This window comes from Mus caroli, unplaced genomic scaffold (genome assembly GCF_978045245.1).
Source record: "Mus caroli unplaced genomic scaffold, Mus_caroli_1 scaffold_10, whole genome shotgun sequence".
NCBI lineage: Eukaryota > Metazoa > Chordata > Mammalia > Rodentia > Muridae > Mus > Mus caroli.
The window spans coordinates 44,773,882-44,792,792 of record NW_028227265.1 but is presented as its reverse complement, the minus strand read 5'-3'; the positions used below and the strand labels follow the sequence as shown (position 1 = coordinate 44,792,792).

The 18,911-nt window shown below is 48.4% G+C and overlaps 1 protein-coding gene across 1 annotated transcript; it reads right to left on the bottom strand.

Annotated features, from left to right (window-relative positions):
* Positions 1-3,475: 3,475 nt before the first annotated feature.
* Positions 3,476-10,707, bottom strand: Dand5 (DAN domain BMP antagonist family member 5). The gene is made up of 2 exons (XM_021169767.3): positions 10,283-10,707; positions 3,476-4,805 (listed from the first exon to the last, which is right to left on the bottom strand). Exons 1-2 carry the CDS (start codon positions 10,589-10,591, stop codon positions 4,560-4,562), a joined length of 555 nt encoding a protein of 184 aa, XP_021025426.1. The 5' UTR covers positions 10,592-10,707; the 3' UTR covers positions 3,476-4,559.
* Positions 10,708-18,911: the final 8,204 nt, after the last annotated feature.

Here is an 18,911-nt window from a genome sequence, read left to right as displayed (position 1 = left end):
GGTTAGAGAAGGCTATGAAGCTACACCCAGTCTGAAAAGGGAGGAAACAGAAAACAGTTGAGAAAGACAACCTCTGGCCTACACACACACACACACACACCACACACATACACACCACACACACCACACACACACCACACACACACCACACACACACCACACACACACCACACACACACCACACACACACCACACACACACCACACACACACACACACACATGTATGCACACTACAAGTACATAGTTGTGTATACTACAGAAGGGGCAAGTGGGAGAGACAGGCATGGAGAAAGCAATGTTTAGAATCCAAGAGGAAGGAATGGGGAGATGAGAGGGACTTCCAGGAGGAAGGGTAGAAGGAGAAAACCAAGTAGACAGAAACAGTGAGGGATATGAAAGAGAACAGGTTTGAACAGGAAAGCACCTAGACTCGGGGGCAGGGGGTCGCTGTGCTCCTTGATGTGCCTGGCAATAGGATGAGGTAGGGGTGGGACCACAAGTTAGATGAAGCCAGGTTCAGAGAGAGACTGGTGGGTCTACTCATGGGTTGACAGATGTAGAGCCAGATGTATCCAGACACAGGGAATGTCCCGAGAGAGGCTGAGAGATTCAATGCTGATTCCTGCTCTGAGACTCTAGTCACCACTGCCCTGTCGCCTATTCACTGACTCAACTTGATACTCTCAGAATGTCCTCCTTGTCCTGCTAAGAAGATATCATTCATGCAGAGGCACAGCCTTTCCATATACTGCTCCTGACACTCCCGCATGCCTTCCTCCAGGGACACACGTTATAGCCCTTATGGTCTTTATGGGCATAACAATGCAATCATAGACGCATGACATAGCACAGGGACTCCTACCCCCTGTCAGAGTAATGTCTCACAGACACAGTCCTAGAGAACACACTGGACCTCGTGGACCTCATCAGAATCATCCAGTGATCAGTTAAAAACATACCTTGTAGCCAAAGCACAGTAGTGTACATCTTTATGCCCAGGACTCTGAAGGCAGGTAGAACTCTGTGAGTTCAAAGACAGCCAGAGCTACCTAGATACTGTCTCAAAAACCAACAAAACAACAAACAAACCTTTAGAGGTTACAGGGACTGCTGTCACAAGAGGCCATTCATAGCCTTTTCAAATGTTTAACATCTTACACTGTGTGTCTGAGAGTCCCTTTTGTAGGCCTGTGGAGGCAGTGGGCCCACTATTCAGAGTTGAATTGTGAGAGCTGAGAGACATCAGTCCTCAGGTGAGGAGAGAAACATAAGAAAGTTACTCTCAGTCCCCCTCAAAAAGTTGGGTGATGCCAGTACTTTTAGCCCCACAGCTAGTTCAGTCCAGGTGAAATCTAGACCAAGGGCGACCCCTGGTGGTCAAATGGCGCCCCTACACCTATCATTAGGGGTTGTGGTTGAAGGCTTAATTATAGAAACCCCAGGCAGAGAGACGGGTCCAGGATGAGCACAGAGATAAGAGCCCAGAAGTAAGAACCCAGACCCAGAACTCAGCCTTTGTAATCCATGTCCTCAAACTCATAATCACAGTATAGGTTCTGGGGGTCAGGGTCAGGATGTGCAGTACAGCGGCTGCTTAGAATTCTCACTGAGATTCTGGAGACAGAGCTAGGCAACAGAGCTTTTATTTAGTACGTGCAGGTTCCATCTCCAGCCTCAGGAAGAAGAAAAGACTCTAGACTCCAAAAATCCTGAGATGTAGAAAATTAGATCCAAGAATGCAGGACACAGATTCTAAAACCCAGATTCAAATTCCAGAATTAGGGAATCCAAAAGGTCTAGATTCCATTGTTCAAAATTGGAATCCTGGCCTGAGAATACAGCTCCCAAAACAGGGAAACCCAAAACAGGCCTGCAATATCCGGGAGTCCTGGGTCTTTGTTAGAACTCTCTGGATCATAGCTGGGCTAGTAAGAGCAGGCACAGACTGAAGGGGAAGGAGAGAATCTGGGGTGAATATCTACAGCCTCTGCCAGCTGCTGCTTCTACACACACACACACACACACACACACACTGCTGCTGCTGCTTCTACACACACACACAACACAGATTGTGGATTCATACCTCCACCACACATACAGTCTACAACTGTAAGAGAGTCAGCACTGATGCCCTCTGACACACACCCACAGTCACGCACGCTATAAGAACTCACACCTTATCACACACTGCCATCCAAAGACAAGTGAAGAGTGCAGAGAAGCTGGGTGGCTACACAGCCCCTGGGAGCCAGGGATAGGGCTCACTGTACACCACGCCTCTCTTAGCATACCCATAGACATGCTTGCCTGGGTACCCATACAATATCATTGCCATTCCTCTCCATCCACCCCACCAAACCTTCAGACACACAGCCACCACTCAGAAACAAACCCTGAGATTTCCAATCCTGTGCCCAGACACACTAGGAAGAAAAGCAAAGGAGGCTGGGATGAGTATGTGTATACTCATATTGTGTGAGAACACACACACATACACACACACACACAGAGTGCAGAGAAGCTCCCTGCCTTGGCAGCTACACAGCCCCTGGGAACCAGACCCCAGGGATGGGGCTCACCGTGCACCCCCTTATCCACCCCAGCCCTCCCCTGCCTGGCCGGCTGGCGAGCTTTAATACAGATGCCAAACTCATAATTGTAACTGAGGGTGACAGGGTCACCTTGAGCCCCAGATGCTCGCACGATGACAGATGGCGTTGGCAAACCTGATTAGCGGCCCCCGGTGCCAGAGCCTGTGGCACCTGCCTCCCCGCCCCTCCCCCACTCCCCCAGCACTCATTACCCACCCATTACTGGGCCTGGGGGGCAGCAGCGGGGGCCGACTGGCACTGCCTGGGAGGGCGCAGTGACTCTGCCTCCCCCCTGGCACCAAGGTTCCCAGCTGGCTCTCCAGGCTGGCAGGAGGTGGGCACAGCTGAGGTGGAGGGATGCAGGCATCTTGTGCCCGCCAGAAAAGGGGTGCTTGGGTTGAGCTGCCAGCTCAGACACTGCATGAGGTTTGCCACCAAGCTCTAGGGACAGGCAGGAGGGCGCTCTCCCCGGCCCCCCAGGGCTCCATGACCCTCCCTCTAGGACAGTCTTGGGAGCTGGCAGCCAAGCAGGTTCCCACCCCTCTGTTCAGGCCTGTAAGGTCAGGGGTTGAAGCTCCCACGCCGTGCTGTCCCATCTGTTTCCTTGTGGGGGGCCCTCCTGTTCCCCCTCACCTGGATCTTTCCTTCCTGAAGCAGGAAGAGGGCGGGGGGGGGGTTGACCAGCTCCCTCTATCCAGCACTGGGGGGGCATTTGAAGCGACGCTGCCACATGTCTCTGAGTCTCTGCCAGACGGGCCCATCTGCCAGAGCCCTGTTTCCAGCCACCCAGAGCTAGGCTGCCTGGCTGCCACACACCCTGCCCCCCAGCTGAAGAGGGAGCCCCCCACCCAGGAAACCCTAGTCAGAAAGAAGCACGCACAGCTGGACTTGGCCAACCTTTATGGTTCCCACGGAATGCCAGGCTGGGCATGAGGCTGCTGCGGGGACTCGGGTGGGGCAATAAGGGAAACCCCCGGCTACTGTCGATGAGAGAGGCAGCTGCACACATGCGGGGTCGCCTCTGGTTGGGGCCAGGTTTTCCTAGCAGCTGCTTCCTGCTTGTCTGCCATAGTTTGTTGCTGTTGTTGATGCTGCTGCTGCTGTTATTCTGGTGTCCCTAGAACAGGGTCATCTTTGCTGAGTGTCCGGGTTTGGGTAGTGCTGTCATCATAACAGTTGGGAGTGTCTGTCTTGGACACTGGGACGCGGTGCCACCTAGTGGCTAAAAGCAGAACCCCAGGCTGGGGGAGGAGCTCAGCAGGGAGCTGTGCTGCGCGTGAGTGCGTGCGTGCGCGTCAGGGCTGTGTCTGAAGCCCTCTCCCTATTCCCCCCCCCCCGCCCCCCCAAAAGTGACAGTGCCTAAATAGCTTCGGTTTCCTCATCTGTAAAATGACCCATGGTGAATTCTACCTTGCGGGACTGCTGAGGATTCCTGAGGAGAACGTGAGTTAGTGATTGTGGCATGAATGTTCCCTCTCACACTGGTCTAATCATACACTATAGCTAATTTTCACCTTTTCTTACTTCCACATATCACATAAGAATAGAACCCAGGAGCCGGGCGTGGTGGCGCACGCCTTTAATCCCAGCACTTGGGAGGCAGAGGCAGGCGGATTTCTGAGTTCGAGGCCAGCCTGGTCTACAAAGTGAGTTCCAGGACAGCCAGGGCTATACAGCGAAACCCTGCCTCGAAAAAACCCCCCCCCCAAAAAAAAAAAAAAAGAATAGAACCCAGGGCTTCATGCATGCTAGTCAAGCCCTCTCCCACTGAGTTATACCCTAGCCCCACATTCTACGACTATTAGTGGTCTAAACCCATGACTGGGAGACCATGTCATTTATTCTGGCCCTGTCCAATTCTGCTCTCTTGACCCGAATCACATCATTCAGGTCACGTCTTTCTATTGCGTCTCCTGCTTCTTTCCAAGGTTCATTCATGTCCTGCGCATTCCTCTAGGATGCTCAGCTCACAGCTTCGGGCGGCACTGACACTTCTGGACCAATACGGTGGAAATCCTCACCCGCCGCGGGGAGGCTAATTGGCCAGCTCCACACCACAGCGTCACCGATGTCCAGCGCTTTCGAGCTGGCACACAGCTGTTGCAGAGGACTACAGGGGTGGAATCCGAGCTGGGAATGTAGAAGGAGGAACAGCGGCCAAAACAGAGATGATTAAGGACCCGGGCACCTGTGCAACCAGGCCTGGAGATCACCTGCAAACAGAGACAGGGACAGTCAGCACTGTGGAGTCTAGGACTAGAGGAATAAGAATGGTTACCATCCACTTCTATGCGGACAGAAAGATGTTGATGCTGAAGGCTGGAGGCTGTTTCAATCCTCCTGGTTGTGTGGCCTGAAGCAATTTACTCAACCTTTCCACACTCTTGCTTGAATAAAATCTTCCAAATCCAAGGCTGGTGAGAGTCATAAAATGATGTGGTGCAAGCATGAAGACCCCCAGCGCTCACATAAAATGGGACACACACCTGTAATCTCAACCGTGGGAAGGTGACGACAGAAGGCCCCCTGTGCTGGCCAACCCAGCCTAGCTGAATTGGTGAGCTCCCATTTCAGGGTTCAGCGAGCTCTTGGGTTCAATTCCCAGCGCCTGTATGACAACTCACAACTTCTCCATTTCAGAGGATTTGACAACTCCTTTTGGGCACCAAACATATGTATAGGACATACATATATGCATACAAAACACCCATAGAATTAATTCTATTTACTTGTTTATTATTTCAAGACAGGGTTTCTCTGTGTAGCCCTGGCTGTCCTGGAACTCACTCTGTAGACCAGACAGCCTTCAACTCAGAGATCTGCCTGCCTCTGCCTCTGCCTCTGCCGAGTGCTGGGATTCATGGCATGGGCCACCTTTGAATTGTCTGACAATTTAATCCCTTTTAACAAGGAAAGGAGTAGTTGAGGACACTGCACACCAGTCCCTGTCCTTGACACACATGTGTGCCTATACACATACTCCCAAACAAAAGCATTCAAATTAAATGAGAAGGCTGGGTCTGGTGATGCAGACATGGATATCACAGTCAGTCCAGAGGCCAAGATAAGGGCATCTCAGGATCAAAGCCCACGAAGGAAACTTACTGAGACCCTGTGTCAAAGTAAATGGAAACAAAAAAAGGAAAACAGAAAAAAAAAACATGTATGAAAATCTCAATAAAATGTCATATTAAAAATTGTGTGAGACGGGCGTGGTGACGCACACCTTTAATCCCAGCACTTGGGAGGCAAAGGCAGGCAGACTTCTGAGACTACAGAGTGAGTTCCAGGACAGCCAGGTCTACACAGAAAAACCCTGTCTCGAAAAACAAAAAACAAAGCAAACAAACAAAAAATTCAAATTCGAAGGGAGTGGGGGGGGGGTCAGGATAGAGATGGCTCGTCGGTTACAGCACTGCATGCTGCTGCAAAGGACCTGGACTCTGTTCGGTGGCTCACAGTTATGCATGACTCCAGCTCCAGGGGATCTGAGGACATCTTCTGGCTTTGCACTACTAGGCACACACCAGGTATATAGACAGTAGACAAAACATACACATTAAAATATTTTAACTTTTAAAAATCTGGGTGTGGTTATTCATACCTATAATCTAAACACTGGGGAGACTGAAGCAGGAGAACTGCCATGAGTTCGAGACCAACTTTGGCTGCACAGTCAGCTCTAGGCCAGCATGCGCTATGGTGTGAAACCCTATCTTTTTATTGTTTTAAATTAGTGTCGTCGCAAGTGTTGGGGGGTTGTATCCACGGTACCCACGTGGAAGCCAAAGGACGACCTGTGGGAGTCAGAGCTCTCCTTCCACCTCGTGAGTCCCAGGAATCAAACTCAGATTGTCAGGCTTGCTGCTAAGTTCCTTTACCCGCTGAACCGTTTCTCTACCTCTGAACTGCTTTGTAAACACACACACACACACATCAGCAAGATAGCTCAGTAGACAAAGGCACTTACTGCCAAGTCTGACAACCTAAATTTAATTCCTGTGGCCCATACAGTGAAGGGAAACCCTCTTACAAATTATCCTCTGCCCTCCACACTTGGACCATGGGACACCTCTACACACACACATACTCATGTGCCCACAGATATGTGTCATTACCTAGCAGTGGTGGCACATGCTTTTAATCCAAGCACTTGGGAGGCAGAGGCAGGTGGATCTCTGGGTTAGAGGCCAGCCTGAACTACAGAGTGAGTTTCTGGTTGCAGAGGAACTTTGTCTTGAAAAACCAAACATAATACTATAGGGACCAGAGAGAGAGCTTGGCAAATACACGCACGTTAAGAGCACCCAATTAAGAGTGTTAATTGCTCTTCCAGAGGACCCAGGTTCAATTCCTGGCACCTACATGGCAGCTCACAACTTTAATTCCAGTATCCAATCCCTTCACACAATCATATGTGCAGGCAAAACACCAGTGTACATAAAATATAAATAAATACATTTGGATCAGGCATAGTGGAGCATGACTCCATTCCCCGCTCTTCAGAGACAGAGGCACACAGATCTCTCTGACTTCAAGGCCAGCCTCGACTACAAAGGTGGTTCCTGAATAACCAGAGATGTTACACAAAGAAACCCTGCCTCAAAACCAAAACAACTACAACAACAAAAACAATATAAGGGCTGGAGAGATGGCTCAGAGGTTAAGAGTACTGACTGCTCTTCCAGAGGTCCTGAGTTCAAATCCCAGCAACCACATGGTAGATATAACCATCTGTAATGGGATCTGATGCCCTCTTCTGGTGTGTCTGAAGACAACAACAAAAAAATATATAGGTATAATTACATATCTTTGAGACAGGGTCGTACTATGCAACTAGATAGTTCTAGCTAGATAGAACTTGCCGTGTAGCCCAGGCTGGCCTGGAACTCCCAGAGAAACCACCTTGTATTCTCAAGTGCAGGGACTAAAGATGTACATCACCATGCTCAGAATAATAATGAAAAAATTAAAAAGACAGGCTGGGCTGTGGTGGCTCATGCCTTTAATCCCAGCACTTGGGAAGCAGAAGCAGGCGGATTTCTGAGTTCGAGGCCAGCCTGGTCTACAAAGTGAGTTCCAGGACAGCCAGGGCTATACAGAGAAACCCTGTCTTGAAAAACCAAAATAAATAAATAAATAAATAAATAAATAAATAAATAAAATAAAATAATAATAATAATAATAATAATGAAAAAGGCAAAGAAGAAACCACTTGAAACCTTTACGGTTTCTGTTAGTTGTTGAGATAGGTTTCACGTAGCCAGACAGGCCTCAAACTCATTTGGCAGAAGTTGACCTTGAACTCCTTATTCTTTTGCCTCAGCCTCCCACATGGCACATTTTACATGCCCATGGTCCTGGGTTCCACTCTGAGCACTGGAATTAAAAAAGGAAACCAAGCCGGGCGTGGTGGCGCACGCCTTTAATCCCAGCACTCGGGAGGCAGAGGCAGGTGGATTTCTGAGTTCGAGGCCAGCCTGGTCTACAAAGTGAGTTCCAGGACAGCCAGGGCTATACAGAGAAACCCTGTCTCGAAAAACCAAAAAAAAAAAAAAAAAAAAGGAAACCATCCCTGCCCCCCACGCTGGCCCCTGATAAGCCCAGACCTGATGTTCTGTCTCCCCGTGATGATGAAGCCAGTACTAATATGTCCCTATTTCCAAGTAAGGAGACTGGGGCTCAGAGCTGCCTGAGATTACATAGCTGCAGGAAGTCCGCCAGCCTACAGTGTCTTGTGCCATCTGGGGCTGGTGCAGCGCTGGGCTCAGCAGTGAGCTAGACTCCAAGCCAAGTTGCATTCTACTAGGTCAGTCATTGGTAGGTAGCAGAAGAAGAATGGAGTGGGCACAGTGATGTGTGTAACCCCAGAACTCAGAGGTTGGGGCTCACAAGTTCCAGGCCAGTCTGAACTATTTGCTGAGACCTATCTTGAAAAAAAAAAAAAAAGATTTGGAACCAGATAGGTCAATCCTGGTCTCCTAAATTCCCAGGTTTGATAGCCAAATACCAAGCCAGGGATTTTTGGGAATGGATGCCCTACTGAGCATGGCTAAAAGCACTCTGCATGAACCCATGTTATTACCTACGTTTTATGGGCTAGAGAAGGCTAGCTACAGACACAATAAATCAGGATTGAACTCAGCACAAAATAAGAATTCCCAAAGCCCTTTTGAAACACTAACTGATGGCAGATATGAACGCAGATATGAAATTGTTTCTTGTTCAGGCTGCCGTATAGTCGGTGAGAAGCATGTGCTATTAGTCATTCATTCATTCATTCAACAAACACTGTATGTCCACTGTATGCCTGTCCCTGTTGTAGGTCTTGGGACAGGAATATTAGAAAGAAAACAAACAAACAACCAGATAGCCTCTGCCCTGAAATGGGGTTGTAGCTCAGGATATAGGGCACTTGTCTAGCATACTTGAGGTTCTGGGTTCCATCATCAACACCACATGAACTGCTCTGCTGGTTCATACCTGTAATCTCAGCATTCAGGAGGCAAAGGCAAGAAGATCTGAAGTTTACAGCCAGCCACAAGCTACATAAGACTTTAGCTATAACAACAGTAACAATAAACAGACAGACACCTCTGCTCCAAGATGGGTGTGGTGACTCACACCTGTGATCCCAACAGAAGGATCACTGAGTTAGAGTGCAGTCTGTGAGACCCAGTACAAATGCCGGCTCCAGAGCAAAGCTCTGTCTAAACATATACACACAGCATACAAGAAAGTCTATCATCTGCTAGGAGTGAAGGGATGAGTGGGAGGTCAAAGAATGTAGACCCTTGTGGGCTCTTAGAACGGGGAGAGTAACTTTAGAGTCCTGGGCGTTCGGAGAGCAGCAAGGGACATGGATTTGTCAACAGCCTCTTCCTGACTGCTAAAACAGCCAGTGGCTGGAGATGGGGCTCAGTGGGAAGAGCTTGCCTCACACGCCTGAAGCCCTAGGTTCTGTAAACCAGGTGCGGCCGCACACAGAAGGTGAGGTCAGGGGTGGGATCTTCTGTCGTCGTTGTCTTCCTTTGTTTGTGTTGGTTTTCCAGACAAAGATTCTCTGTGCCACCCAGGCTGCCCTGGAACTCACTCGGTAGACCAGGCTGAGAGAAGTGGAATCTTTATTTTTTTATTTTTAAAAATTTTTTATTTTTGGTTTTTCGAGACAGGGTTTCTCTGTAGCCCTGGCTGTCTTGGAACTCACTTTGTAGACCAGGCTTGGCCTCGAACTCTGAACTCTGCCTGCCTCTGCCTCCCAAGTGCTGGGATTAAAGGCTTGTGGGAGAAATGGAACCTTAAATCCTTTTTAGCTACACAGTTTCAGTCTTAAGAGCACTTTAGTTACATAGAAGTCAGCCTGGGCTGCAGGAATCCATGTCTCAAAAACAAAACAAAAAAACAACAAAGTAAAAATCAGACTTGAGAAATGAAAACAAAGGCAATCACAGCAGCAGAAGTGGAAAACCACTTGCCCTGTTTGATAAGGAAGAAACCTAAAGTTCATAGGCACTTAGATTCAGGACTTGAGACTTGATTGCAAATCTGCCTGGCCATAGACCTGTGCTCTGAACACTGCTGAGAGTGGCCCCCACCACTGCTACCACCACAGACCACATCATTACCAAAGATGACGCCACCACCACCACCACCATCACCAAGGACACAACCACCACCACTACAGACTCACCTGAACAAAGGACAGAGCTTTACAAGTCTCCTGAAGCACTTCTTGAGGAGCCAAGGGCAAAGGCATACCAGCAGCTACTCTCTGCCCTCCCTGCAGCTCACTGGTCCCCTGCTGTTTGTTCTGCAGGCCCAGGAAGGCCTCCCAGCTACCCAGGGCAGAGATGGGCACCAGGGGACCCAGAGTCCAGCTCTGATTGGTAGCAGCCCCGGACTGAACAGGGGTCGCTGGGGCCCCAGGCTTCCCTGAGCCTGTGGGCAGCCAGGCCCCACTGAACAGACCCAGCAGCGTGGTGAACTGACTACGGAACATCACTTGGCTGTGCAGTCGTTTGTCTTAAAATGGGCTCAGGGTCCTTCGCAGTGGGCCCTGCTGTCTAGTGTGTGGCGTCTGGGCCCTCAGAGGTCTGCTTTTTATCACTGTTCCCTCCCGAGCAGCTTGAGAGTTGTTTTCTGGGAGCTCACAGCAGGGAAGGAAGAGAAGCTGACCTGGCCAATCCCACAGCTCCTCCCAGCCTGCTGAGAGTCCCTGGGGGGGCTGAGCCTGCTCCATGGGGACCATGAGAATCAAGGTAGGCAGGCCCAGGGGACAGCAGCTAAGGGATCTTTTGAACCCTCAGACCCCTATTCATCCACTTAGTGACATCACACCCTTCGGTGCTGCCCTGAAGTTTCTTGGCTGTGCACCTTCATGCAAGGCCGTTAACCACCTTGGGCTTCATCCCTTCCCCTCTGTAACAGGATACTGGCAACAGCATCAGACACAACCTCAGAGGTTGTGTTGAGGACTCAGAGAGACCTGAAACACACATGTTCATGCTCATTTGTCTCATGAACCCATAACTTTTTTTTCCTGTTCTGAGGAAGGAACCTTTATGAATTATAAACAGCTCTGCAGCACTCCTGTACCCAAATGACAATGAATTAACCTGACTGCTACTACTGTGTTATTGGGTGGGGTGGAGACAAGACCTCCGTATTATGTAGCTCAGACTGGCCATTATCTTGAGCTTCATCCACTTCAGTCTCCTGAGTACAGAGATGGCAGGTATGGGCCACAACTCCCATATCTGTCATCCCAGCACATAAAAAGCACCGGCAGGAGGATCCAGAGTTTAAGGGCAGCCTTGCCTAAAGAGTCATCTTTAATGTTTCAAAGGAAAAATAAAACAATAAGATGAAATGAATTTTAGAGGGTTTCTGATACCTGGGCCATCAGGGAAGACCCCCACCCCCCCAAGAAGGTGACACTTTTGCAGAGACCTGAGATGCTGATACAAGCGATGGGAACAGAGTGGTGGGAAGTACACAGAGGACGTGAGATTGCATCCCAGACTTTGGGCTCTCGAGGCGCCTGTGGGGGTCGGATCCGGCCCTTGTCGGTGCATCTCACACCCAGGTGAGGAGGAGCAAGGCATGGCGGCAGGAGCGTGAGAAGCTGCTGCCTGGGTCCTTCCCGCGGCGCGCTAGCCATCTAGCGGCCGCTCACGGGACTGCGTGGCCGCTACACCCTGAGACACTAGCTTCCAGCCTGCTGTTCCCCAAGCATCATTTCTGAAGAACCTCCAGCCAAGTCCAGTTCTATACTGACAAAGGCTGCAGCCCAAGCATTGCAGCGGCCTTGACATTTTCTGTGCCAGAATCCCCTACTTCTCACTTCCACCTCACTTCTTCTTTTTGGATGAGCGCACTCACCTCACCTCCCACTTTCTCCTTTGCTCCACGTGGCTGCCAGGAGACACTGAGAGCACTTCAATCAGGTCAAGGCCCTTGGCTTACACCCCTCCAAGGTGCCCATCTCCCTTTTGGAGCAGGCTAAAGACCTTTCCAAATCCCACCAAATCCCGCACGGGGATCTCTCCATCATTTTCTCAACCTCGCCTACCCATCCTTTCCCCTGTTTCTCACTCTAGCCAGAGTTTCACAGAAGTTTCCAAACTTCTCAGGCAGAGTCCCACAATGCCTTGCAGCTACACAGCGAGCCTTCTGTACCCACAAATAGTGATTTCAAGGATTCAACCAACTCCAATCTGAGGACTTGGTAACCAGGTGAGGCTAATGCAAGTGTTTAAACACACCTGGCGCCGGGGGTGGTGGCGCACGCCTTTAATCCCAGCACACGGGAGGCAGAGGCAGGCGGATTTCTGAGTTCCAGGCCAGCCTGGTCTACAAAGTGAGTTCCAGGGCAGCCAGGGCTATACAAAGAAACCATGTCTCGAAAAAAAAAAAAAACAAACAACAAAAAAAAACATGCCTGGCACATTAGGTTTCTGATACACACACATATGTATATATGTGTATATATATATACACACATAAATATTTAAGTTTTAGTTTTTTAAGACAGGGTCTCCTCACAACCATCTGTAATGGGATCCACTGTCCTCTTCTGGTGTGTCTGAAGACAGTGACAGTGTACCCACATATATAAAGTAATAAATCTTTAAAAAAAATAAAAAATAAAAAAAAGACAGGGTCTCTTTATGTAGACATAGCTGCATATTTGACTTTTACAAGCTGGCCAGCACTTGGGAGGCAGAGACAGGTAGATCTCTCTGAGTTCAAGGCCAGCCTGACTCCAGGGCAGCCAGGGATAAGCAGTGAAACCTTGTCTCAAAAACATAAAAATAAATAAAAAATATTTGAATTTTCCCGAAAAGCATGTTTATGGACATGCATTTGAAGCTTTCAGTGCTCTGTGGTACGAGGCTGACATTTACCGTAAACAGCCCTAAAGTGCCCTCTGCTCAAGTGCAAGCCGCCAACAACAACCAAAAACTGAGCTTCAAGGTCTAAAGCAATCCTAGAGGATTCACTTTGATTATTTTGCATGTGTGTCTGCCACATGGATACAGTTTACCTCGAAGGCCAGAAAAGTGCTCATGAGACTTTCTGACTTTCTTTCTTTTTTCTTTCTTTCTTTTTTTTTTTTTGGCTTTTCGAGACAGGGTTTCTCTGTGTAGCCCTGGCTGTCCTGGAACTCACTCTCTAAACCAGGCTGGCCTCGAACTCAGAAATCTGCCTGCCTCTGCCTCCCAAGTGCTGGGATTAAAGGTGTGTGCCACCACGCCCGGCTCATGAGACTTTCTAGGTGGGTGCTGGGGACTGAACTCTGGAAGAACCAGTGAGCTATCTCTACAGCCCAGCTTCATTTCTGTCCTGTGCAACACTGGCAGAATTACTGTCCAACAGATCAATGAGGCGGGTTCCATCTATTTGATTACTTCCTCTCATTTGACTGTGGGAAAAATTCAAAGGAGCTTTTTTTATTTTTTTCCATTAAAAACCGCGCATTTGCTGATCGTGGTTGCAGACACCTCTCAGCCCACACTCAGAGGCACCGGCTGATGGAGCTCTGTGAGTCTGAGGCAAACTCTACATAGCAAGTTCTCTGCCAGCCAGAGCTACATAGTGAAATTCTGCTTGTCACCCCCAGAGAGAAAGAGAGAAGGAAGGAAGGAAAGAAGGAAGGAAAAAGAAAGGTATTTTTTTACTAGATACTGTGGTGCAGGTCTGTAATTGAAACTCTAGCGGCTGAGGCAGGAAGACTTCAAGGTTGAGGTTAATGTGTGCTGCTATTCTCAAGATTGTGTCTACATGGGGGCGGGGTGGGGCTGAGGAAGTGGCTGGAGGGGCCGCTTTAGATAAATTTGGGAGCTCTAGGTTCAGTGAGACGCCCAACCTCAAAACTAAGATGGAGGAAGTCAGGTGTGGTAGTGTGTGCCTTTAATTCTCAGGGGACAGAGGCAGGCAGTCTGGGCTAAACATCCAGTTCCAGAACACCTGAAACTACTGTGTCAGTCAGAAGCAAGCTGGGGAGGAAAGGGTTTATTCAGCTTATACTTCCACATTGCTGTTCATCACCAAAGGAAGTCAGGGCTGGAACTCAAGCAGGTCAGAAAGCAGGAGCTGATGCAGAGGCCATGGAGGGAATGTTCCTTACTGGCTTGCTTCCCCTGGGTTGCTCGGCTTGCTTTCTTATAGAACCAAGACTACCAGCCCTGAGATGGCACCACCCACAATGGACTGGGCCCTCCCACCTTGATCACTAATTGAGAAAATGCCTTACAGCTGGATCTCATGGAGGCATTTCCCCAACTGAGGCGCCTTTCTCTGTGAGAACTCCAGCCAGGGTGAAGAAGACACACAAAACCAGCCAGTACAACTACATAGAAAGACCCCATCCCCAAAATTCGAACAAAATGAGACAAAGGAGCCGGGCGTGGTGGTGCACGCCTTTAATCTCAGCACTTGGGAGGCAGAGGCAGGTGAATTTCTAAGTTCGAGGCCAGCCTGGTCTACAGAGTGAGTTCCAGGACAGCCAGGGCTATACAGAGAAACCCTGTCTCAAGAAACCAAAAAAAAAAAAAAAAAGAAGAAGAAGAAGAGAGACAAAGGGAGCTAGAGATATGACACAGAGAGCACTTGCTGGTCTTACAGAGAACCAGGGCTCAATTCCCAGCACCTACGTGGTGGCTCTGAACCATCCCTAACTCCAGTCCAAGGAATCCCACACCCTTTTTGGATATTTTAAGGCACCAGGCACAAACATGGGACACATATATACACACACTTGTACACATAAAATAAGTCTTAAAAATAATAATTTAAGTCAGACAGTGGTAGTGCATGCCTTTAGTCCCAATACTCTGGAAACAGAGACAGGTGGATCTTAAAGTTCGAGGCCAGCTTTGTCTATATAGTGAGTTCCAGGACAGCTAGAGCTACGCAGAAAAACCTTTTCAAAATACCCTGAAATAAAAATGATGATGATGATGATAATTTATTATTATTATTATTATTATTATTATTTTAAAGATTTACTTTTTTTTTTTTTTGGTTTTTCGAGACAGGGTTTCTCTGTATAGCCCGGGCTGTCCTGGAACTCACTTTGTAAACCAGGCTGGCCTCGAACTCAGAAATCCGCCTGCCTCTGCCTCCCCAGTGCTGGGATTAAAGGCATGCGCCACCACACCCGGCGATTTACTTATTTTTATTTATATGAGCACACTGCAGCTGTCTTCAGACACATACCAGAAGAGTGCATTGTTACAGATGGTTGTGAGCCACCATGTGGTTGCTGGGAACTGAACTCAGGATCTCTGGAAGAGCAGTCAGTGCTCTTAACCACTGAGCCATCTCTCCAGCCCCAATTTATTATTATTATTATTAAAAAGATGTATGGCAATAGAGAAAAACACCTAACATCAACCTTTGGCCCATGGGGACACTCACATACACAAAAAGACCAATACTTGGCCTCCACATACATGAACACATATAATCCCATAAACAACTGCACATGCATAAACAAAAGGCTGGCAAACTGACTTGCTCCTACTCCAGAGTTCATGCTTGTAACCCTCACTGGGGAGGCTGAGAAAGGCAGATCCCTGGGGCTCACTGGCCAGCCAGCCTAGCTGACTTAGTGAGGTTCTGGTCAATTAAAGATCCCCATCTCCAAAAAATGAGGTGGAGGTGCCGGAGGAATGATACCCAAAGCTGACCTCTGACCTCTGACCTCCATATGCTCAGGTGTGAACATATACACAGACAAATCCATATAACACACACACACACGGTAGGCTTGACAGTCTAGATCAGTGGTAGAATATTTGCCTAGCATGTTTAAGGCCCTGCCCTCCATCCCAACCCAGAAATAAAGAAAAGCTACACAGAGAAACCCTGTCTCGAAAAACCAAAAAAAAAAAAAGCCGGATTTGGTGGCACAATTCAGAGCACTTGAGATGCAGAGGCAGAAGGACCAGACATCCAAGGTTAATACTGGCTACTTAGCATGGGCTACAGGATACCCTATTTTTGTTGTTGTTTTGATGACACAGGCTTTCACTACATAGCTTTGGTTGGCATCGAACTTAAAAAAAGATCTGCCGGGCGTGGTGGCACATGCCTTTGGTCCCAGCACTCGGGAGGTGGAGGCAGGCGGATTTCTGAGTTCGAGGCCAGCCTGGTCTACAAAGTGAGTTCCAGGACAGCCAGGGCTATACAGAGAAACCCTGTCTCGAAAAAACAAAACAAAACAAAACAAAAAAAATCTGCTTGTCTCTGCCTCCCTAGTGTTGGGATTAAAGGTATGCACCAATAGGCCCACCTTGAAACCCTGTCTTTTTTTAAACATGTCTCTAACGGTTTGGGGCTGTAGAGATTGGCTCAGTGGTTAAGAGCACTGGCTACTCTTCCAGAGGTGCAGGGTTTTATTCCCAGCACCACATGGCGCCTCACAACAGTCCCAGGGAATCTGACACACTCTTCTGACCGCCAGGATCATTGCACACAAAAGCCCACTCCTCAAATTCAGAACTTAAAACTCTGACACAAGTGAGCCAAGTGTTAATACTCTGGATGATACTGTCGGGCAGTGGTGGCGCACGCCTTTAATCCCAGCACTTGGGAGGCAGAGACAGGCGGATTTCTGCGTTCGAGGACAGCCCGGTCTACAAAGTGAGTTCCAGCACAGCCAGGGCTACACAGAGAAACCCTGTCTCGAAACCCCCCCCCAAAAAAACAAAAAAACAATACTCTGGATGATTATGCTTCTGCCAATGACCCAGCAATATAAATTAACCTGGACTTAGCTACTGTCTAGTAGGGACTGTACTAGTCAGTGACAAATAACATTGAAATCACTACAGTATTCACATCTGCAGGTCATCTGCCCCCCTCTCAATAGGGTCTCTTTGTGTAGCCTTGGCTATCCTGGAACTAGCTGTGTAGATCAGGCTGGCCTCAAACTCACAGAGTTCCACCTGCCTCTGCCTCCCGAGTGCCGGGATCATCACCACTTTGGCAACTTTGACCTCTTATCCTTCTGTCTACCTTCTGACTGCTTGGATTACAGGTCCAAGCCATCATGCCCAGTTTTTGTGGTGCTGGTGACCCTGAAACTCCAGCTCCAAGGATCTGATGCTCTCTTTTATCCTCCAAGGGCACCCACACATATCCAAACACACACGGATTCACACATGCATGTGAGGGTCTCTGTAAACACCAGGGTGAGGCAAAAACAAAGTCTGGTTCAACAGCACCCACTGGCCAAGGTTGGCTCAAGTTTCTTTTTTTTTAACTTTCTTTTTTTTTTTTAAAGATTTGTTTATTATATGTAAGTACACTGTAGTTGTCTTCAGACACACCAGAAGAGGGCATCAGATCTCATTATGGATGGTTGTGAGCCACCATGTGGTTGCTGGGATTTGAACTCAGGACCTCTGGAAGAACAGCCAGTGCTCTTAACCGCTGAGCCATCTCACCAGCTCCAACTTTCTTTTTAAAAATAAGAAAATAAGATTTATTTATTTATATGTAAATACACCGTAGCTGTCTTTGTTTGTTTGTTTGTCTTTTTGTTTTTTGAGACAGGGTTTCCCTGTGTAGCCCTGGCTGTCCAGGAACTCACTTTGTAGACCAGGCTGGCCTGGAACTCAGAAATCCACCTGCCTCTGTCTCCCAAATGCTGGGATTAAAGGCGTGTGCCACCACCACCCGGCCCACTGTAGCTGTCTTAAGGCACACCAGAAGAGGACATCAGATCTTGTTACAGATGGTTGTGAGCCACCATGTGGTTGCTGGGATTTGAACTCAGGACCTTCTGAAGAGCAGTCAGTGCTATCAATCGATGAGCCATTTCTCCAGCCCCCATGGCTCAAATTTCGAGAGTCTGACACTGGACAGTTTATTTCACACATATTTAAGGACAGCAAAATTTGGAAAAAGTTTCCTGGTGACAATTAACTCAATCCCATGTGTATAGCAAAGCTAAAGAAGAGGTTAAGAGAGTTTCCAGCTCTTCCCGAAGGTCTGAGCTCAGCTCTCAGCAGCATCAAGTCGGTCACAACCGCCTGTAACTCCAGTTCCATGGGGACTGGGCACTCTCTTCTGGGCTCAGTAGATACCTGAACACACAGCATACATTCACACAAATACACAAACTGTCAAGTATTTTTAGATCCAAATTTAAAAGAATAAAAGTATTCAAAGTGTTTAAAATAAAATTTAAAACAGGCATGGTATTAATGGTTCTACTCCAAGCACTTGAAAGGTAGAGGCAAGATGACCAAGAGTTTAAGACCAGCCTGGATACAGAGCAAACCTGAAACCAATCTGAGATACATGAGCCTATCTCAAAATCCCAAAAGCAACGCAGCAAAGAACCTCACTCCTCAGGAAGATCTCGCTGGCTGCAGTGAAGCCGGCCTGTAATGGTAGCAACTCAGAGACAGAGATAGGAACGGGAGCTCACACCTAGGCTGAGTACACAGACCATCTCAGCAAAATGGAAGGGAAAGATGGGAAGTACAGAGCTATGCAGTCCCTACCCTGAGTTCTCTCGAGAGTGCTCTCTCTGTCTCTCTCTCTCCATTTTATTTTGGTTGAGACAGGATTTCTTTGTATCACACTGACTGTCCTGGAACTAGCTCTGTAGACTAGACTAGCTTCCAACTTATAGAGATCCTCTACCTCCACCTCCTGAGTACTGGGATTATAAAGGTGCCACCATGAATTTCTGATCCTCTTGCCTCCATCTCTCCAGTGTCAGGATTAGAGGTATGCACTACTATGTTTAGTTTATGCCATGCAGGGGATGAAATTCAGGGCTCTGTGCCTACTAGGCAAGC

Coding starts and splice junctions, on each gene's coding strand:
- Dand5 (XM_021169767.3), bottom strand. CDS start 10,591: ATGTTCCGTAGTCAGTTCACCACGCTGCTGGGTCTGTTCAGTGGGGCC. Junction 4,806..10,282: donor AAGCTCTGTCCTTTGTTCAG/GTGAGTCTGTAG, acceptor CTCTGTTTGCAG/GTGATCTCCAGGCCTGGTTG.